Source organism: Papaver somniferum, chromosome 1 (genome assembly GCF_003573695.1).
Source record: "Papaver somniferum cultivar HN1 chromosome 1, ASM357369v1, whole genome shotgun sequence".
Classification (NCBI taxonomy): Eukaryota; Viridiplantae; Streptophyta; class Magnoliopsida; order Ranunculales; family Papaveraceae; genus Papaver; species Papaver somniferum.
In genome coordinates, this window is record NC_039358.1 from 175167184 (window position 1) to 175191309 (window position 24126).

The 24126-nt window shown below is 35.0% G+C and overlaps 2 protein-coding genes across 2 annotated transcripts; both read right to left on the reverse strand.

Annotated features, from left to right (window-relative positions):
• Nucleotides 1-9254: 9254 nt before the first annotated feature.
• LOC113354457 lies at nt 9255-10067 on the reverse strand. The gene has a single exon (XM_026597786.1). The coding sequence runs from the start codon at nt 10065-10067 to the stop codon at nt 9255-9257; it is 813 nt and encodes a 270-aa protein (XP_026453571.1).
• Nucleotides 10068-11932: 1865 nt separating this feature from the next.
• Nucleotides 11933-13335, reverse strand: LOC113354465. Its single transcript, XM_026597796.1, has 2 exons — nt 12533-13335; nt 11933-12455 (listed from the first exon to the last, which is right to left on the reverse strand). Exons 1-2 carry the CDS (start codon nt 13333-13335, stop codon nt 11933-11935), a joined length of 1326 nt encoding a protein of 441 aa, XP_026453581.1.
• Nucleotides 13336-24126: the final 10791 nt, after the last annotated feature.

The window sequence follows — 24126 nt, forward strand, 5'->3', positions numbered from 1 at the left end:
AAATAGGATGAATCCTTGTTTATTCCGCAGTATTGATCTTCCCTGATCCATATTTTTTATGTATATATTGTGCGGCTCCATAAGTTCTCTTATGTTGAGTATTTCCGATTAAATTAATCATGGGTTTTCTTGTGGTTAATTTAATTGAGTATTTTTGGATTCAAATTCATATTCGTATGTGATTTGTTATGTCCAAATAAATCTTTCTTTTCTTGTGAAAATAAGGTCGCTCTTGTTGTTATTTCCGGAATGACATTTATGGGGGAGAGTTCTTAATTGAACTTGTGCTTAATTGTCAAATCTTTGTGGGGAATGCGGCTGTGGAATATTATAGGGGTTATCTTGTATCTTATAAACTCCTTGATGAATGCATTTATCTTCGGATATATGATGGCATCTAAAAAGTTGATATGTGCTTTTTTTAGGTCATGAAATGTCTTTATGGAAATTTCATTAGGATCCCACTAGTTTTCGTACCTTTGCCAATTTTATTGACAAAAAGGGGAGAATTAATGTGTAGTTCACACTACAAATACATATGGTTTTCGGATCAGTATGTAAGGGGGAGTGGTTTCCATGTGAGATGGAGTATTGACTAGGGGGAGTGATACATATCACCATAGTATTGTTGTCTAAATTGTGATACAATTGAACTTTGATGTTGTGTAATAATACTATGACACTATGTAACAATGATTGAGAATTCTTGTTTTCTCATTGTTATAGCTACGGATTTTCAACAACGATGATGCTAAACTTACAACCTTTGGAATCATTGGAGTACTTGGAAGTGACAAAGATTTCGAGTAATGTTGAAGAACCAAGGAGATCAGACACGTGGAAGAGAAGCTACAAAAGTTTATTTATTTATTTTGTATTCCATATGTATTGATATTTTTGTCATTAAAATTGACAAAGGGGGAGATTGTTAGAGCACTGCTCGGTCGAACTCGCATGCGTTGCTATCTCAAGCATGTTTGTCAATGTTAGTTATCAAAACTATAAGTCTTGATTTCTAGTCTACTATTAGCTAAGTCTCGGACTAGGATAGAAAGTGTAGTTGAGCTCAAGACTCCATGGCGATCATCATACAAAGACGAAGAACAACTCAAGGAACTTGTGGAACTTGTGGAACTTCATCGACTAAAAGGTATGTGGAGACTTGAACTTATCTATCACTCAAAAGTCTATCTACTTTATCTCCTATCTTGAGACAAAAGTCGTATTGCTATATAGACTTTGATTATACACATTTTCTATTTCGCCGAGTTTATCTCACTTATCTATTTCTCGAAATATATGTTGGTAAGCTTTCTCTTTAGCCAAGTTCATCTTTACCAGTGACGAAAGTCATATTAAGTTTCAATTACTTAAATATTGTTATGACGAAAAATGGTTTGTGAACAACAACTATATAACGTCCTCTAAGAATGTTTCAATGGTTGAAATGAGAGTTTAGAATATATAACCTTGGAAGGATATAAACATTATGTGGTAACACATACGTGTGTAAGTCCTTATTTCTTGAACCAAAGTATGCGTACTTTACTGCTCAGGAAAACCAAAACTAAAGTCTGCGTACCAGTACGCGCACCGTTGGAAGTTTACGTCTCGTGAATTTCTGCTGGAGTTTGTGAACTGAAAAAAAACTTATTCTGGGTACTTAAGTCCGCGTACCAATATGCGTACTTAAGTTGGTTATTTTCTTAAAACGGTTATTCGTGAACTTAAACTTATATAAACTAAGGAATGCATATTTGCAAACCGTGTCTATAAAGTTCATGAATTGATTCGAGTGAATCAAATCGTTTTTGCTTCGATTGTGTCTTGTATACTTCTATAAGATCTAAGCAATTGAACAACTCTCTAACTAGTTCATTTGAGTCATTTGAACTAGTTATGGTAAAGAAGAATATGGTTGATATGGAAGTGCTCATATGGCTAACCATTTGGTTAACTACTGTTGAACCAACTAAGTGTACATGTTTGGGTACGGTTACACAAACCTAAATAAACGTGCATTTCATGTGTGTGTAACAAGCTAAGTTCGATCTAACGGTTGAAAGATATTATCTTGAATTTAATCAGGTTTTCATCTAACAGTGAATATTGAATGCTTTGTTACTAAGCTAACATTGATTGCAAACCCTGATTTGAAAGACTATATAAATGAGAACTCTAGAAACTGGGAAACCTAATCCCCACACCTTCTGTGTGATAATAGTTGTATTAGCTAGAGTATATCCTCCTTTAACCTTAGGTTTCTTCTCGAGACCATGTAGGTTAACGACTTGAAGAATTCATTGGGATTGTGAAGCCAGACCCAGCTATTTTCTTTGTAGTTGCGTGATCTGATCTTGTTGTTTCTATCGTACTTGAGTACAATCGTAAAATTGGCTCGAGTTTGATTTCTCTGATAGGCAAGATATAAAAGAAGTCACAAACATCTTCGTCTCATAGTTTGTGATTCCGCAATATCTTCTTTGGCTAGTCAATTAAGATTATTGTGAGGTGATTGATAATTCTAGATTGTTCTTCGGGAATATAAGTCCGAGTTATCAATTGGTTCCTGTTCACCTTGATTTATCAAAAGACGCAACAAAAACTCGTAGGTATTTCTGTGGGAGACAGATTTATCTATTATCGTAGACTTTTTTGTGTGATACAGATTTGTTTATTAAAGTCTTCGACTTTGGGTCGTATCAACTCTTAGTTGTGGGCGAGATCAGCTAAGGGAATCAAGTGCATAGTATCCTGCTGGGATCAGAGACGTAAGGAGCGCAAATGTACCTTGGATCAGTGTGAGATTGATTGGGGTTCAACTACAGTCCAAACCGAAGTTAGTTTGTAGTAGGCTAGTGTCTGTAGCGGCTTAATACAGTATGTGTTCAATCTGGACTAGGTCCCGGGGTTTTTCTGCATTTGTGGTTTCCTCGTTAACAAAACTTCTGGTGTTTGTGTTATTTCTTTTCCGCATTATATTTTGTTATATAATTGAAATATCACAGGTTGTGCGTTGAATCGATCAATTGGGAAATCCAACCTTTGGTTGTTAATTGAAATTGATTGATCCTTGAACATTGGTCTTTGGTACCGTTCAAGTGATTTCTCTTGTATTCAATTCGACTCGCATATTTCTATTTGCTTGAGTAAGTATTGAATCGAGAAAGTGAGATATAACTCTTTGATATAGTTTTATTAAGATTGAGTCTGACTGACTAGTTGATTCTCTTAAAAGTATATTGGAGTTAGTCCACACAAATTGCTAAGCGAAATATTGGGTGTAGCTGTTAGACCCCCGCTTTTTCACTTTTGATCGCAAAGGAAATCACATATAGGCTTATATGTGGGAGGTAGATTGGTTTAAAGTCTTCAATTGAGTTGAACCAACTCTTAGTTGGTGTGCCGTCAGCTAAGAGAATCAATTGCGCGGAATCCTGCTAGGATTCAAGAGGCATAAGGAACGCGACTGTAACTAATTACTGGGAGGGTTTAATTCGGTCTCAACTGCATTCTAATCCGAAGTTAATTGGTAATAGTCTAGTGTATATAACGGCTTAAAGAGAGAACTCTAATAAGGTTTTAATCTAATGATGAATATTGAATGCTTTGTAACCAAGGTAGTATTGATTGCAAACCCTGATTTGAAGACTATATAAGGGAGATCTCTAGCAACTGGGAAACCTAATCCCCACACCTCATGTGTGACGCTAGTTGCGACTAGAGACGATTCTCCTTTAACCTAGGTTTTTCCTAAAACCATTATAGGTTAACGACTTAAAGACTTCATTGGGATTCTGAAGCCAGACCCAAATATTTTCTCTGTAGTTGCGTGTTCTGATCTTACTTTGTTCTATCGTATTGAGTATTATCTTCTCTAAGATTTGCTCGAGATTTAATCTCCGATAGGTAAGATAAAAAGTAGTCACAAACATCTTCGTCCCATCGTTTGTGATTCCACGATATCTTGTTTCGCTACCATACAATTAAGATTATTGTGAGGTGATTGATATTACTAGGTTGTTCTTCGGGAATATAAGTCTGGTGTATCAATTGGTTCCTGTTCACCTTAATTTATCAAAAGACGGAACAAAAACTCATAGGTATTTCTGTGGGAGACAGATTTATCTATTCAATAGACTTTTATGTGTGAGATGAATTTGTTTATCAAGTCTTCTACTTTGGGTCGTAGCAACTCTTAGTTGTGGGTGAGATCAGCTAAGGGAATCAAGTGCACAGATTTCGGTGTGGTTCAAGAGGCGTAAGGAACGCGATTGTACCTTAGTCAATGTTAGATTGGTTATGGATCAACTACATTCCAGTCTGAAGTTAATTTGTAGTAGGCTAGAGTCTGTAGCGTCTTAATACAGTGTGGTTTTCAAATCTGGACTAGTCCCGGTTTTTTTTTGCATTTGCGGTTTCTTCGTTAACAAAATTTCTGGTGTCTGTGTTATTTCTTTTCCGCATTATATTTTTATATAATTGAAATATCACAGGTTATGCATAGTTTAATCAATTGGTGAATCCAACCTTTGGTTGTTGATTGAAATTGATTGACACTTAGATATTGGTCTTTGGTACCATCCAAGTTATTTCTCATATTAATCCGGCTCACATATTTCCATCTGTTCGATTGCAGATTGATTTGAGAAATTGAGATATAACTCTTGGATGTATTTTCCTTAGCTTCAAATAGGCTATAGCTAAGGAAAATGGCACACCATAATGATTGGCCTTATGGTGGAAGTTTTCTTTTTCTTTTTTAAAGTTTAGTTGGATAATGTAAAAATTGGGTCCATAAATCCCATCTAAGTTTTCCGACAAATCTTTTAGAGCATCTCCAATAGGTGGTGCTAAAAATTTCTATGTGGAGGTATGATTCAAACCTTTATTTATGAAAATATATACATTAAGTTTTCACAAATATTACTTTTTGGTTTATTAACCATCTCCAATAATGTAAGGATTTAGCCTTTAGATCTGTTGGCGGTTACAACTAATTTTCTTCTTTTTGTATTGGCTTATTTTAATTTTAAAAAATAACTAAAATGAAAAAATAGTTAAATTGATGACTCAATCTCAAGAAGTAAATCAAAGATTTAGTTGAGTCCAAGAAATGTGCTTCTGTTTAATCTATCAACCAAGCTCTAAATTATCAAAATATCCAGATCTAGGTTTACAATCTATCAGATTCGAATCTTGAAGAAGTCCACCAAATGATAGATTGCCGATCTATACAACTAGCAAATGTAAGTCAGATCCCAGACGATCAAGTGTATGCACAAAGTAAATCACAAAGATCAAAAACCAATAAGAAATTTTCTTGTCTTCAAATCTTCAATCTCTTCAAAGTACCTGCGCAATCAAACTTGATTCCACTTATGATCGATCACGCACATAACAAAGTCTATTAACAATGGACGATTACAAGTCCATCGTCGGATCTAAATTAAAACAAATATGCTACCGTCAATCTTTGATTTAGTTTGAGTGACCATATGTCAGAAGAGAGGGCTCTCAAGAATAATGATCAAACTAGGTGTAAGGTTTAATCACCGCAAACTAGTTTGAGTCTACCAAATCAATAACCGAAAACTAAAAACAATACAAATTCTAGTTTCCCACCAACGATACTATCTAGACACTTCTTGATCTCACAAAAGTCTTTAAACTAGCGGACATAAGAGATTTCTCTAAATTAAGTTACTCGCCTCTCCAAGATAACATTACAAATAATACTATTAGTCGGCTACCACGGTGACTACAAATGAAGTGCCTGTGTCAGGATAATTTTGTAAGAAGAATAAACTTCAATATTTATAGACCTATGTAGATTAGATACCAAGAATTTCCATATCCGAAAACATCAATAATCACCAATTTTCGGTTTTGTCTAATTCCAACTAATATCCAACTAATATACCGAAATCCCTCATGGATGACAACTCAATATTAGCTAGTATACAAGTATACTTTAGTATTATATCTTCCAAAGATATGTTTTACTTGCTGGAAAAATAAAACATATAAATTTAAATATCTAAATAAGAAGATTCTCAAAACTTTCGGTTTGGGATCTCACCTTGAATATCTTTGAACAATAAAAGGTAAGATTTTAACTCATTTTTAAATTACTCACTATGTCGACATCTTGAACTTTCCTTAATAGAAACTCATATTCTGATATTCACAAACCCTAAAGTATATGTAAAATAGGGAATATAACTTTTGCTATTGGGATTGGTCATACAAGACATCCCTTATAGGGATCAGTCCTTCTATAGATCCCCAGTAGGAACTGGACCACCAATCACATTGATTACTTTCAACTACGAAACAAGTTTCGGAAGTTTACTTCCTTAAACTCATGTTGTTAAACATAGTTTTATATCTAGGTATGGAATCAATCCTAAGTTCATTACAGAATCTAGTAACAAGTTACAAATATATTGTATATGTCGCAATTATGAAGTTCAAAAGACAAGCGTTATACTTCGTAATTCAATATACATAAATTGTGATACAACTTGTATGTTCTTCCTTGACACTTTGATCATAATAAGATGATCAAGTCTCTTATACTAGAGTTTCATATATACATAACTTCGCATGTTGCGTTTTCAATGTAAATGACTTGAAAGTAACATAGATAAAAAGAGAAACAAGTCAAGTTTTGTATTAATAACCTCGAAGAGAAGGATGATGTCGATGCATCTTCAGATTCTTCAGGTCTTCAGAATAACTTCCTAGTCTAACCTAACGAAGTTGACTCTAGTAATCTAATCAAGCAACCTTGAGTTTTGAAAATAAATATGACAACCAACCTTGACATACCAACGCTTGTCAGGTTCAACTAAGCAATGCTTAAACAACCCACATGAGTGATTGTTAGAAACTTATATATTATTGCCAACCATTAAATGATCTGAACCAGTGTAGGGTACAAAATCTTGTAGCAGAATTGGATTGTTAGTCATGTAAGCGGAAGCTACAGAATGTGGAATCCATTGAGTACTAACTACAAACTCATTACCAACAGATGAAAAAGCTGGGGTACAACAACCACACCCAATATTTCGATTAACAATCTATATGGACTAACTCCAATATACTTTCAAGAGAATCAACTAGACTCAATCTTAATAAATTATATCAAAGAGTTATATCTCTCTTTCTCGATTCAATTCTTACTCAAGCAAATAGAAATCTGCGAGTCTAATTGAATACAAGAGAAATCACTTGAACGGTACCAAAGACCAATGTTCAAGTATCAATTAATTTGAATCAACAACCAAAGGTCGTATTTCTCAATTAATTGATTCAAACGCGCAATTTGTGATATTTTAATTATAAAGATAAACAATATAATGCGGAAAAGAAATAACACAGACACCAGAAGTTTTGTTAACGAGGAAACCGCAAATGCAAAAAAAAACCCCGTGACCTAGTCCAGATTGAACACACACTGTATTAAGCCGCTACAGATACTATCCTAGTACAAACTAACTTCAGTCTGGACTGCAGTTGAACCCCAATCAATCTCACATTGATCCAAGGTACAATTGCGCTCCTTATGTCTCTGATCCCAGCAGGATACTACACACTTGATTCCCTTAGCTGATCTCACCAACAACTAAGAGTTGCTACGACTCAAAGTCGAAGACTTTAATAAACAAATCTGTATCACACAGAAAAGTCTAAGGTAGTGATAAATCTGTCTCCCACAGAAATACCTACGAGTTTTTGTTCCATCTTTTGATAAATCAAGGTGAACGTGAACCAATTGATAACCCGGACTTATATTCCCGAAGAACAACCAAGTACTATCAATCACCTCACTATAATTAATCGATGCGGCGAAAGAAGATATTGTGGAATCACAAACGATGAGACGAAGATGTTTGTGATTACTTTTATATCTTGCCTATATGAGATATCAATCTCAAGCCAATCGTTACGATTGTATTCAATACGATAGAAACAACAAGATCAGATCACACAACTACAAGAAAGTAGTATCGGTCTGGCTTCACAATCCCAATGAAGTCTTCAAGTCGTTAACCTACAGGGTCTCGGTAGAAACCTAAGGTTAAAGGAGAATCAAATCTAGCTTATACAACTAGTATCACACATGAGGTGTGGGGATTAGGTTTCCAAGTTGCTAGAGTTATCCTTTATATAGTCTTTCAAATCAGGGTTTGCAATCAATGTTAGCTTAGTAACAAAGCATTCAATATTCACCGTTAGATGAAAACCTGATTAGATTCAAGATAATATCTTTCAACCGTTATATCGAAAACTTAGCTTGTTATACACAAATGAAATGCACGTTTTAGGTTTGTTTAACCGTACCCAAACACGTACATTCGTTGGTTCAACAGTAGTTAACCAAATGGTTAGCCATATGAGCACTTTCATATCAACCATATTCTTCTTTACCATAACTAGTTCAAATGACTCAAATGAACTAGTTAGAGAGTTGTTCAATTGCTTAGATATTATAGAAGTATACAAGACACAATCGAAGCAAAAACGATTTGATTCACTCGAATCGATTCATGAACTTTATAGCCATGGTTTGCAAACTTGCATTCCTTAGTTAATATAAGTATAAGTTCACGAATAATCGTTTTTAGAAAATAACCAACCTAAGTACGCGGACTTAAGTACCCGAAATAAGTTTATAAATAGTTCACAAACTCCAGCAGATTTTCTCGGGAAGAGAACCTCCGACAGTACGCGGACTGGGTTCGCGGACTCTGTTCCGGTTTCCTGAGCAGCAAATTACACATACTTTGGTTCAAGGAATAAGGACTTATACATGTATGTGTTACCACACAATGCTTATATCCAACAACGATTATATAATCTAAACTCTCATTTGAATCATTAAAACATTCTTAGAGGACGTTATATAGTTGTTATTCATAAACAATTTTTCGTCAAAGCCATTTTCAAGTGATTGAAACATAACATGACTTTCGTCACTAGGTAAAGATGAACTTGACCAAAGCGAAAACTTACCAACACATATTTCGAGAAATAGATAACCGAGATAAACTCGGCTCGAAATAGCAAATGTGTATAATCTTTTTTTTGCTTAATCAATTCTTGTATTACTCATTTAAGAAAAAAATTACATCTCAAAGTCAAAACTGAAAATTATTTACAAGCCAATTAAAATGAAAGAGCAAAAACTAAAAAAAAAAGGCCTATTAAACAGAAATGAAAACAAACCCAATGAAAAACTAATCTTAACAGAATCTGTAATAGATTTTGTCAGGCATTTCCAGAGAAGTAATAAAACCTTGTTTTGTTGAATACTTCTGACAGACACCCCTACTCAGGCCTGCACTCTTCTTGGCCATAACATCTGCAGAAGAATTTATTTCCCTCATACTATGAAAAAATTGAATCCTCCTGAATAACATCTTTATGCTCTGCCATCTTGCTTGAACTATCCAAGGAATCTTCCCAAATGTGTAAGTTGTTATTGCTGCATTTGAATCAGATTGAGTACATATATCAAAACTGTTATTTTCCACTGCCCATTCAGCTGCTCCAATGATTGCCATTATTTCAGCTATGAAGTTAGTTGCTGTACCCAATCCTCTTGATTCTGCATATATAAACTCTCCATTCTGTCCTCTGCAAACAAATCCCATACCTGCTGCACCTGGATTACCTCTAGAAGCACCATCACAACAAATGAGTATCTGATGTACTTCAGGTAGACAGAATCTCAGTTCAACAATCCTCTGGAGTTTTATTGGTTGTTTCTTGATCTCAAAATATTTGAATATGTATTCATAACTATAATCCCACATGTGATTCCTTATTCTCAAGGAACAATATTTGACATATTGTTTTATTCTCATCTTTATACTGACCAAGTTCCCCTTTTCATCCTCAAAACATATTTTGTTCCTTAGAAACAAAATTTCCATCATAGTTATTGAAGCAGCCAGACTCCACACTTCTTTTACTGCACCACTTTTGTGCTTTGCAAATTTCATTACATCTTCATATGATTTAGGATTGCAGAAAAGAAAAGTCCACCAAACCATTCCCAGATTAGCTGACTGAAATTACACTTCCACAATATATGCTCAATGCTGTCTGTATCCTTCCCACATATATAACACTTAGATGCTAAGCTGAAACCTTTGCCTTGCATTTTTTCATCAGTTGCACAGGCACCTTGGACTATTTTCCATATGTTACTGGATGTTGCAGGATGTAGCACTATTCCACACATGTCTAGCCCAATCTACTTTATTGTACTTTTTCCTTATCAATTCAGCAGTTGAAGAAACAGTAAATTCACCAGACAATGTTCCTACCCAGATTCTTCTATCCTCTTGGCCTGAGATTACTGGTAATTCCTCCACCTTAATATAATTTAACATTCTCTGAGGAATCAACCAAACTCCATTTACTATTAAATCTGCTACTTTCATGTTAGCATTTTGCTTCATATATTCATCTTCTTCAAATAGTTCTTTTAGAGGCTTATCTATGATCCAAGAGTCATTCCATACAGAAATTTGTGTGCCATTACCTGTTATCCATCTTGTATGTTGATGTACTTCTTCAATAACCCATTTCAAACCAGGCCATATAGAATACTTTTTGTAACTTGTAATCCATTCCCCAGTCACTTTAGTGTGTTTTTCTCTCATAAATCTTGCCCATTCTGCTTCAGATAATTGAATTTTCCGCACCAATTTCATTAAAAGTGACTTGTTTACAACTTACAGTCTTCTTATTCTAAGACCTCCTTCCTCCATTGGCGAACATGTTTTTTCCCATTTCAAAGTTACACATTTTCTCTCATATGGGTTACCAGTCCATAGAAAGTTCCTTATCAACTTTTCACAAATTTTCACCACACTTGAGGGCCACTTATATACTGACATATTATAGATTGGAATGCTACTTAATATGGATTTAACTAGAGTTAGTATGTCCATAAAAGATAACATTTTCCCAATCCAGCTTGCCAACCTGTTTTGTATCATTTCTACCACACCCCAAATTATAGTTGACTTTACCCTCCCTGGCTTCAAAATCACTCCAAGATACTTGTCAGGCAAACTAGATACATTCATTTGAAAGTCATTAGCCAATAGTTGTTTCCTTTGCTCAGTTACTCCACCAATAAAAAGTTTACTTTTTTACTTATTTATCACTTGGCCAGAAGATAATTGATAATCTTGTAAAAGCTGCATAACAGTTTGTATATTTCTCTTGTGTCCATTAAAGAACAAAAAAACATCATCAGCAAATAAAATATTAGTTGGATGCACACCTCTGTAGTTGACCATGAGAATGATCTTTCTTTCTGCAACCATTTTAATAAGGCTTCTGCTCAAAACATCTTCAACAATCACAAACAAAATGGGTGACAAAGGATCACCTTGTCTCAATCCCCTGCTAACTTCAAAAAAACCAACAAGGCCACCATTTACTAGCACATAAGTTCTAGCTGATGTGAACAATTGATGAATCCAGTTAACACATCTTTGAGAAAAACCAAATCTCTTCATTACTTCAAAAAGAAACTCCCAGCTCAGAGAATCATATGCTTGAGTGATATCCAGTTTTAAGCCTATATTACCACCTCTCCTTTTTGTATCCAGCTCATTAATCATTTCTGAAGCCAACACAACTTGTTCTTGTATACATCTACCTTTTATAAATGCACCTTGTTGACCAGAGACAATTTTATCCAGCATTCCATACATTCTTGTTGTCATGATCTTAATAAATATTTTAAAACAGAAAAGTTTGAGCCCTATGGGCCTGAATTGATTTGGTCTTCTAGCACATTTTACCTTTGGCAACAGAAATAAGAAATTAGAGTTTAGTCCTCTTGGTATAAAACCTTTTCTCCAATTGTATTGAATGGATTTGATTAAATCTTCACCAATTATCTCCCAAGCAAATCTATAAAAAAAACTGGAAAACCATCTGGCCCAGGAGCATTATCTGCATTAAGTGAAAAAACAACATCTTTTATTTCTTGAATTGAGGGAACACCTTCTAGCATCTTATTATCTTCTAAAGTGACTACTTCAGGTATAACATAAAAAATCCCATCAACAAAAATCACATTTTTAAACTTAAGCTTCTCTTCAAAATGTTGTTCTAGAAAATGTACAACTTGATGTTGATCTGTAACTATTGATCCATTATCATCCTCCAACTCAGTTATAGCATTTGCAGCTTGTCTTATCTTTATTGAAGTATGGAAGAACCTTGTATTAGCAGCACCATGTTTTAACCACTTCTCCCTAGATTTTTGTTGTAAAATGGAATGAAGTTGTTGATTGAGCATTTCTTGTTTCCCTCTTGCCACAACCAAATTATTTAATAATATAGTATCACTAGGATTCTGGTCTGATATTGTAGTTGCATTTAAAACCTCCTCCTCTTCCTTTGTCAATTTTACTCTAACATCACCAAAAACATCCAGTTCCAGTCCTTAATTCTTATCTTCATTATCTTCAACTTCTGCATAAAAACAAACATTGGATTTCCTATAACTTCTGTAGCCCATACATCTTGAATTAGTCTCTTGAAATCTTCATGTTCTAACCATACTTTAAGCACTATGAATGGAACATTTTTAGGTTTTGGAACAGTAATACATGATCCCAATAAAGGACTGTGATCTGAAACACTTCTCACTCCAACTTTATAGCTCCATCCAAGATATTTCTCACTCCATTTTAAGTTAAATGAAGCTCTATCCAAAGTGCACGCTATCCTTTTGGTACCAGCTCTATTATTACACCATGTAAACTGTAATCTTGATTTTGGAGCCTGAATTAGATTACAAACATTCAAAGCTTCATGAAAATCTTTCATTGCTACTCTTAATGGTGTTCTCCCTCCATTTTTCTCATCTACACTTAGTACTGTATTAAAATCACCGATTGATAACCATGGTAGATCCATATTGCTCATTTGCTCTAATTCCAACCATAATTCTTTTCTGTTAGCTGCAAGAGAAGCAGCATGAATACCAGATACTAAAACTCCACCCACATTTACTGTTATCACTTGATTAGTAATTGAAACAACATAAGGTTCAGTTATTGAAGCACTCCAAAAAAGCCATATGTTACATTTTCTCTCATTTGTAGAATTATGTATTAGTTTGTGATGCATTCCTGGTAACTTTAAACTCTTACAATCCTTTGAATTCCATCTAATTTTTGGTTCCACCACCCATACTAATGTAGGACTAAACTGTTTAACTAAACTCCTTAGTTTGTCTTTGGCTCTAGGTCTCCTTAAGCCTCCAACATTAAGGAAGAGAGTCTTCATTTAGAAACAGAAGATTGAGAAGGACCAGGACTTCTCATTCCTTTTTTCTCTTTCACTAAATTCAATGTAGTATTTTGTTTTCTTGTAGTAATCAGGCTAATTGGTTCAGGCTTGACAATCTTTTTAACTATTTCCTTTACTGACATCTCCTTTTCAGCTTCCACAATAAAAGAATTAACAGCAGAGGAGCTACTTGTTGCAACGTCCACTAGTTTGTTCACACTAATAAGAGGAAAATCTTCATTTATGAAATTTTGAAGTATATGAAATTTACCTGAATTGTGACTTCCAGGATCAGTATGTTGAACAAGAGAATTCTCCACTGGAGGAATAATGGCATCAACTATCTCATCATCACTAAATAGATCATTAACATCATTCTTTGAAATGTTTTTAGTTGGGGTATTAAAGATATCAAAACCAACATGCTGAGGTACTGGTCTTTCTTTAATCCTCCAAACCTTTTTAGGAATAACATAATCATCATCATTTTCTTCAACTTCTTGTGCATCTTCCTTCCTCAACACCCTACATTCAGTAACCAAGTGACCCACAACCTTACAATGACTGCAAAATTTAGGTAACTTAGGTATCTAGACCTCTTGTTCAAAACTTCCATATTTGGAGTTAACTACAATTTGATGAGGAACAGTTCTTGCTAAATCAATCTCCACTAAAACACTGGCATAGTAACCCACTTCTCTTTTCAGATTAGTATCATCAACTTTAATTGCTCTGCCAATTGCATCTCCCATAGACATTAGAATTTTCTACTTCCAATACTCAATACCTAAACCAGGAAAATTAACCCAAACGAAAGTTGTAGTAGATTTTTGAGCTGCAGGATTAAAATTAGATTCCCATAATCTAAGTTTAAGTACATGAGAGTTCACCATCCAATACCCATTCCAAATATACTTCATATCAATTTCATTCTCAAGCTTAATAACAAAAAAACCTTTACCAAGAGGGATTAATTGAAATTTACCTTTAGTTATCCACTGTTTTCTTAATTTTTCTTCAGCAGTTGCAAATTTCAACTTAACAAAATCCAATCTCCCAGTTAAACTATATTTCCATCATCAATACTCTCATCTAAATCTTCATCCAATATATATAATGAAGGAATTTAATATTGATCAGAATCAGAATTCATCTTTTATTGATCTGAAGTAAACTTAAACTTACTTGCATTTAAACTCGATCCAGAATTCATTCTTGTTCGAAGAAATTTATTGAAAAATGAGAAAACCAGATCCACGAGAAATCTTCATATTTGTAACTTTTAATGAAAAATATCTGAATTAAAGACTGATACCTAACAACTGAAGAAATCTTTAACTTCAATCATTAGATCTGTAAGAAAAATACCTGAATTAATGATACAGTTTCTCGAAAATTGAAGAAAAAACGAAGAAAAAATTGACTGAGTCGATCGCCGATTTGCAGAGCTCCAAGTCAGCCGATTTGTGAATGCAAATGTATATAATCAAAGTCTATATAGCAAAAAGACTTTTTTGTCAAGATAGGAGATAAAGTAGATAGACTTTTGATTGATAGATAAGTTCAAGTCTCCACATACCTTTTAGTCGATGAAGTTCCACCAGTTCCTTGAGTAGTTCTTCGTCTTGTATGATGATCGCCATGGAGTCTTTGAGCTCAACTACACTTGCTATCCTAGTCCGATACTTAGCTATAGTAGACTAGAAATCAAGACTTATAGTTTAGATCACTAACATTGACAAATATGCTTGAGATAGCAACGCATGCGAGTTCGACCGAGCAGTGCTCTAACAGTATCCCGCTTTGTCAATTTTATTGACAAAACTATCAATACATATGGCATACAAAAATAGATAAATAAACTTTTGTAGCTCTTCTTCCACATGCCTTGTAGGATCAGAATCTCGCAACACTTATGTCTCAGCGAAATTATCAATCGTATTGCACAATAGCGTCGCAGAACAATTTCAGAAATGACGTTTGCAAGGATCATGAGAAAAATGTGATAGTCTTGCGAAAGTAACATTTGTAAGGTTGCGAGAATGTCGCAAACCACATCCGAAAATAAAGGACAGATTAGCTGTCATCCACTATGTATTTCCTTATAAATAGTCATTCGAGTTGTAAAGAGAGGGAGAGATCTTTTTGAGTAAGAATCAAGTAAATAGGAGAGAGAAAGTCCAAAGCAGAAATTATTCTTGACTTCTGTATCTTTCTTGTAAGAACATTCAAAAATTAATCAATAAAATTAAGAGTGTAAACCTAAAATGAGTTGATCAACAATGAAATCATATGAGGGGTGTAGTATAGGATTTCCTGCAACTACATAATGGCGCTAGAAACAGGGACGAGTTGAAGATTATTCTAGAAAAAGCTAAAGATTGATATTGAGATTTATGAAAATTTAAAGTAATTGATTAAGAATTTTTCATAATTTCTTGGAATACTGTTAGCATTGAAGAAATGGATAGAAGAAGAAATACATCCGAACAACCGACTACTATTAGAAGAAGCAAAAGAATTGCTGGAAGAGAAAGAAGTGAAATGGGAGAATCTACTAGAATGAGAAATAATAGAGAAAATCTAATTCAATCGCCAATTCAACAAACACTAGTTCAAGAGAGGAATACAGATTATGACAGAGTGAGCGTACACACTTGGCGATCAAATTCAGCAGAAGAAATGGAAGAAGAGCAACAAAATAGAAATTACAGACAGGAAGAGAGAAATCAAGAAGCAGATGAAGGAATAATTCATGGAGGTGAGGAAATTGGAGCGTTAGAAACATTGAGACGAAGAATACATGAAGAAAGAAGAGCTGAGGCAGAAGAATGTGCGAATTTAACTAGACAAAATCACGAATTAAGGATGGAGAATATCAGATTACAGAATAGAAGATCGAGAAGTGTTACAAAATCATATTCCAGATCGACTAGAAGAGAAATGAGGCAAAATTCACCCGCGATCAATGCTGGAAACAATATTCAAGAAGAAATGTCAAATCCTAATGAAGAATATCGCGAAAATAGAGAACGAATTGATGATCGTTACATTCCACAAAATGAAACTTTTGATGAAGGGAAAATTGGAGGAAATCAAGAGAACGGGCAAAATCAGAGACAAAATAACCAAGATGGCGAAGGAAATCAAGAGGAAGGAAGAAGAATTTTACATGTGAGAGAAACGCAAAGAAATCAACAGACGATTGAAGAAGAAATTGAAAGACATAATGCTGAACAAGCACGTTTAATCTGCGAACATGAAAGATTGAGAGCGGAAATGGAAGAACAAGAGTTTCAGGAGACAATTCGCCAAAACAATCATGACAATCGGGAAAGAAGGCGTATACAAAACCGGAATAACGATAATCTCAATGAATAGTATGGTAGAATAAAGAGAATGGATGAAAGACAGCGAATTGAATTGATAAGAAATGAACAAAATTATGGAGGGGAAAATGAACGACGTCATCATTTGCGAATTCAAGATATGGATGAGGAAGAGAATCGCAGAAGAAGGAGAGATGAGGATAAAGAAGAAGAGATACAAAATTTCGCAAAAAAAGATAGACGTGAACGCAGAAGAAGAGAAGCAAAATTAAAGAGACCAATGGGTCAAGATTCAGGAGTAAATAAACAAATCTTGAAAGAATTAGAAGAAATGAGGGGAATGCTAAATAACAGAGGAGAAGTAGGTAGAAGACAATTGGATGAAGCAATAGAAGAAGCTGCGAAAACTCCATTTACAAGGGAAGTACAATTAGGAGGAATACCACCGAAATGCAATTTGCCCGCATTAACCAGCATTTTCGATGGAACAACTTGTGCAATTCAACACATTAAAGCTTATGTGAGGTGCATGTTACAATGGGAAAATCATGATGCGGTATTGTGCAAATATTTCGCATCCAGCTTAACAGGAGAAGCGTTAAAATGGTTTGAAGGTTTACCAAAGAATACAATAACCTCCTTCAATCATTTGCAGACACATTCTTGGGGCATATATAAGTAATAATTCCTCACGACCTGGTATAGAAGATGTGATTAAAACAAAGGATTGGCGAAAGTTTGAAACACTTGACTAAAAGATGGAGAACTATGTGTAGCGAAATGGCTGGCCGTGTAGATGAGAGATATCTCATATTATCATTTATCAATGCTATGTTTGCAACAAACCTGTTGTATGTCCAAATTTTCAGAGTCAAGAATACGATTACAATGACTGAATTGCGAGAACTTCAAGAAGAATACATTGCTTTAGAGGAAAGACAAAATGAAATGGAATCATATCCAGTTGCGAACACCAGCTCACAAACAGCGAATGCAAGCTTATTACCCAAGCTAATAAACACAGTGGCGAATACTTCGCAAGTACAACAAGAAAAGGTGACAGTAACAATCAGCAAATTGGTAGCTATGGGGAGCCGAGATCAAGAAGAGTATGAAAGAGAAAGAAATTTCATCGTGGAGGAAATAACAAGATTCAAAGACTCGATCAACCGCAAGAAACTTATGGAGGTCAAAGACCAAACTTTAATAGAGGACAAGGAGGTCACAAAGTATGGGAAGAAATCAAGATGCCACCTCTAAATGCAAGTGTGGAGAAGATATGGGAAGCTATAATTGATGGAGAATATACCAACACCATGGAACATGGGAACGGAACCACCTCCAAATCACAGAAGTCATGAATTTTGTTCTTATCATCATTTTCATGGACATACCACAAACGATTGCAGAAATGTAAAGAGAATTATTTTGAGAATGATAGATCAAGGAAAACTAAACGACTTTCTGGTAGGGCATCCGCAATCTCAACCATTACCACCAGCCAGAACATCACAAAGTGAATACGATGAAAAAGAAAGAAACATTCTTCATAGAAGTTGGTGCAAAAGCAAAAAATCTATTCTGTCACTCTATCGTACATTCATATAAGACAATTGAAGATTTTCATGATAATTTGAGTAGAGTGTTCGCAAGAGATAATAATGGAAGAGAAATTATGAATATTGCGAAAATTCGCGACTAGAGGAATGGCAGAAACAATCATTTCTTTTACCGCAGAAGAAATTCCCGAAGGAGAAGAGGTGCATGACAATCCATTGGTAATAAAATTAGAAATTAATCCAAAACCGAAAGAAGATGAGGATGATGAAGCTGAAGATTCATGGGCAATCAATAGAATTCTAGTCGATACTGGAAGCTCTGTGAACATCTTATTTTATCATACTTATAAAACCATGGGTGGAAGAGATGATGATCTTATACCATCAACATATAAGATATATGGTTTTAATGGTACTGCTAACAAGCCTAAAGGGGAGGTTACTATGCAAATTCCATTGAAGGGAATTCTTCTGAAATCTCATTCTGTGTGTTGATGTAGAATCACCCTACAATGCATTAATTGGTCGACCTTGGCTACATGGGATTCTAGGTGTAGCTTCAACTTTCCATCAATGCATCAAATTCCCTCACCCCAATGGTGTAGGAATCATAAAGGGAGATTGGGTTGAAGGAAAAAATGTTACGAAACTGAGATAGAATCTTGCGAAGGAAGAGCAAACAAGAAGGAAAACTGGCGACACAAAATCAAGGATGTACAAAGAAGTGAGAAGTTGATGGTGGATACAATCGAAAAGAAAGGAGAAGAGACGTTACAAAATCAATGCTAGCTCAGGATAAAAAGAATGAACATACCATTACCAAGGAAGCAGTAGCAGAAAATCATAAAGAAGCAGAGGAGGGCAAAAGTAATAAAAGCAAGAAATGTATGAATGATTAAGTTGTTGCGATAATCTCGCAATAAATAAAATTCTCAAAAATACATTTGATTGAACAACAAAATTGAGATTGCGAAATTCAGATACAATATTATGAATTGCGAGACTCTCGCAGAGATAATGAATTTTACAAAAATAATCAGAAAAGAATGACAAAAGAGAAAGATGCAAACCTTTATAGCGTACACCCTAGTTCGCGAATAAAATTTCGCAAGAGGCAAATGTAAGACCTAAAGTACGTCATATTAGGGGGTACCTGTTACATGGCTTAGGGAAAGGCTACACCGCCACCCGAACCTGAGTCATGGAGATTTGGGGTCAATAAAGCCCATACGGGAGAGGCACCTTGGATTCTCAACTTAAGCATATGACTTAGGTTGGGCGACTAAGGTAATAAGGAATATCTCAAGGAGTGCAGAATCTGATCAAGGCGTTGAGGTACATGGTTGAGTCAAGGGTGCCGAGGGTGTTTGAAGCGTCCTTGCCATTCTTGACAAGTCTTGGCTTATACTGCACTCGGCCTGAAGAAAACCCCACTTAGGGTGCAGTCTCGTAACCATAAACCCTATAGGTAAAAGGGATAAGAGGATGCGAAAACAACTGGTTGTTGTTAAGACTGGATGGGAGGAGCTAACCTTGTATGGTAGAAGTACGCCTCCTTGAAGGGGCAACCAGGGGGGAGATAAGGGTGGCACCCTCCATTAGGGAGCTGATAAGTGTCTTAAGACGCAAATGTCATGAGGATTTTTATTCGCAAGGATATTAAGGCTTGTCATATTTGTGCAACAATCCTGAAGAGGTAATAATACAAAAGAAAAAGATAAGACGAGATCAATGGGTTTTCACATGAAAATGCGAAGAGGTCCTACGATTTCGTCGCACGACAGCAATGTCATGGAGATTTATTTTCGCAAGAATATTTTGGCCTGTCATATTGTCGCAACATTCCTGAAGAGGCCATAATACAAAAGAAAAAGTTAAGGGAAGATCAATGGGTTTTTGCATGAAAATGCAAGGACGCCCTGCGATTTTGTCGCAATGACAAGAAGTGGCATATTAAGACCTTTAATTAGGAACGCAAAATAAGACCACACAGGAATGAGATTTTGAAAAGAAACAAAAATCACTTCGCAAAAGGCTGCGAAATTATACAATAAGAAAAGTTATATGAAATCTCTCATTTAGATTTAAATAAAAGAGGCAAGTATGGGAATGTATGAAATTAGAAAATGTTATTTATATCCATATGAGATATTTACTCAAAAATTCAAGAATTAATAATTATATTGATTAATTGTATTGCAAAGAAGAATTGTTTTCATTCATGCAGGTTAAAATGGAAGAAACGCAAATATACAGAAAGAAGAAATAAGTGTACAAGTATTACAAAGAATCAAAGAAAGAAGTAAAGAATACTTCTTGGTTAATCCTCATTATCTTCACAAGACTTGTTTCCTTCTTCATCTGCGTCAGAATCTTTATCACCATCAGAACTTCCATCACTATCAGACTCTTCATTGTCAGCTTCACTGTCAGAGATAATCAAACTGGGAGTATTTTGTGGGATTTCTTTTTGAAGACAAGGATAATCAGAATGAGGGATATTATGATCATCACAAACCATCTGAATGGTTTGATTGCGGAAATGCATAGCGTCATTCTTAAAATTCTCAATAGTGATTATGATTTGATTCTTCAATCTAGAATACTGCGAGAAGAAAGATTCTTTGCGAGTTCCTTGTTTTCAGCTTCAAGTTCTTCAATCTTTTCACGATATTTATTTTCAGAATCTGCGAACAAAAGGCAATCAATTATTAATTGGATGGAAATTCATAAGAAGCAAAAGATTAGTAAAGAAGAGCAATTAGCAACCTTCTCTGTCAGAAATCATGTCTCTAATCAAGGTAGTATGTTCAACTTGGAGACTAACATTTACGCCTAAATCTTTTCTAGCATCATATAAAATTTTCGCATCCCAGACAAATTCATCCTCACTACTTATGAGAAGACGAGAACGAATTTGATTTTACCTTTCGCAGAGTTCAATATTCTTGCGGTTAGCTTCATCTCGCTCAAGTTGAACTTCAAGGAGAGCCTCTTAGAATTTCGCTAAAGCCTTGGCACCTTGATCAGAGATACGATCCTTATCATCTATGAGACCGCTAATTTTGGTTCTTAATTCATTGGTTTTCTCTTTGGAATCAATAAGGAGACGCTTAAATCTGTTGGCTAAGCCTAAACTGGATCTATGATCAATCTCTAAGAGGCGAAATTTCGATCTAAGTTCATTTAGAGAAAGAGATGAAATTCTATCATTTGAGAAGCTATTTAAAGAATTGTTAAGGCGTTCAAGAAGGGTATCATTATCCAAGGCATTAGGAAATGAGGGAAGAAGGGTAGCTTCATCAGAAAGACCATAAATGTCTGCAAAAAGGATCATTTAAATAAGATAAAACAACAGAATGAATGAATAAAGAGAAAAGAAGAGCAACATACCTAAAGCTGATTATTGGCTTGTTGAAGACTAGAAATTTTATTCTTATATGAGGAAGAATCAATTTCTAATTGCCTATTTTTCCCACGAAGACTTTTAACTTCAGCTTCCAAGTCCTCATTCTTTCTGCGAAATTGAAGATTCTTCTTTTCAAGATTTTCGCGTCTTCTCTCTAGATCTGAGGCAACAGCAAAAGAAGCTTTTCCAGCCTCGAAAAAAATAAAAAAAATATTAATATAAAAAGAGATTTTGATTTATAATAATGAAAAAGTAAAAAGATAACAGTATACCAGACTATTGAGAGAATGCAAGAAGTCGGGAGTCACTGATCTAGAAAATCCGCGAAGAGAGTTATCACCATCCAGTAAAGGGACATCACAAAGGGTAGCGAGAGCTTTGCAGGTATTTGCGAATTGGTTATCTCCCATCCCTTGTAGAGAATCAGTAAAGAGGCCAGAAATCTTAGCCATAGAAGATTCAGGTGGAGAATCTTCAGTTGCAGCAAGATCATCGTTATCTTCATCACCCTTATCATTTTCAGAACTTTTGTTAGGAAGAACATTTGAAAGAAAAGGAGAACGAACTTTTCTCTTCTTTGGAGGAGGACCAGTTGATTTTTCCTTGCGAAGAGTACCTTTACCTTTATCACCAATCTTTGCAGCATCAACAGATTCTTCTACTTCAGCAATAACCTTTACACACAGATATAAATAAGAAATGGAAGCATAGAAGTAACAGTACTATTTAAAGTCATAAAAGAAAATTTCTTACCTCATCTGTGTATGAGCGAAGACCTAACAGAGTACTAGATTTCCCAGTCCTGTTATAACTATCTTTTAGTTTTTGGATCTGCGGAATATCGCAAGAGTTAGCGAACATAATAATAAAAATCAATAAAGAAGTATAAAATGAGTTAAAGGGGAGAAGTATACCGCTTTCTCGCAGCGAGATTCAATGATAAAAGAAGTATAAAATGAGTTAAAGGGGAGAAGTATAAAATGATAAAAGAAGTATAAAATGGAAGCATAGAAGTAACTTGATATGCAGCGAGATTCGCAGGAAGAACGTTTGATCCAGCAATGTAAGGACCCTTTAGCATTAAAGGAAACACACACCATTTTTCATCTTTGGATTGGCGAGGAGTTGTGTTTTTACCAGAATGCCAGTCAATATCTGGCATAAGAATTTTGGCTTCATCAATGTTATCTTTTCTTCTTAATCGAATACCCCAGCGAGTATTCTCTTTCTTCATGGAGATAAGTTCGTAGTTTTCAAAGAAATTCGCCACTGTATATTTCTCAGCAACTATCTCTAGGTCTGCGAATTTTGGATCCCTAAGTTCTTTGGAGTAAAGAGATCCTCTACCAGCACCACGATTAGCGAGCTCTAGCATCAGACGGATGCAGTCCCCACTTAGTTGGAAAATGGCTCGCGAAAACCCCGGATGAGCGAGAATTTCATAAAATAAAGGAATGTCTGGGTTATAAAGAGGAATAGGGAGACTTGCGAGAATTTTACCTAGCGAAATTATGATTGATTGATCATCACAATTTTGATTGGAGAAAAGCTTGACAGAAAGAATTGATTTGACATTCACACCAGGAATGGGGGAGAGTGTAAGACCTTTATTAGCAAGATCTTTTTGGAAATCTTGTAGATTCTTCTCATATCTATGACCAATTGGAGCCATGATTGAATATAGAGTATGGGAATGTATAGAAAGTAAAAGAATTTAAGGAAGAAAAAATTACAGCAGCAGAATTTGCAGAAGAATGGTAGAGCTGCAGAGATGAGAGAATAAAAATATAAGATAAAGTAAAAAGAAAAGTGGAAAGAGGGAGGGAGAAGAGTATATAAATAAAATTTACTTCTCGAAGAAATAAACACCATTAAGACGAAGAGACGTAAGCGGTTGAAAGGTGGCGGTTACAGAAGACGTGTCAAGAAATAAATGGAAGAGAGAGTACATGTGATAAATGTGGAATGTGAAAAGATAAGTAGTTGCTGCATTTCTCACATCATTCTCTACTTTGCAGAGAAGATATGATAAGAGGAAAGATGTAGGATCAGATTCTCGCAACAATTATGTCTCAGCGAAATTATCAATGGTATTGCACAATAGCGTCGCAGAACAATTTCAGAAATGACGTCAGCAAGGATCATGAGAAAAATGTGATAGTCTTGCGAAAATTAGAGAGCTTGCGAAATTAACATTTGTAAGGTTGCGAGAATGTCGCAAACCACATCCAAAAATAAAGGACAGATTAGTTGTCATCCACTATGTCTTTCCTTATAAATAGTCATTCGAGTTGTAAAGAGAGGGAGAGATCTTTTTGAGTAAGAATCAAGTAAATAGGAGAGAGAAAGTCCAAAGCAGAGATTATTCTTGACTTCTTTATCTTTTTTGTAAGAACATTCAAAAATTAATCAATAAAATTAAGAGTGTAAACCTAAAATGAGTTGATCAACAATGAAAGCATATGAGGGGTGTAGTGTAGGATTTCCTGCA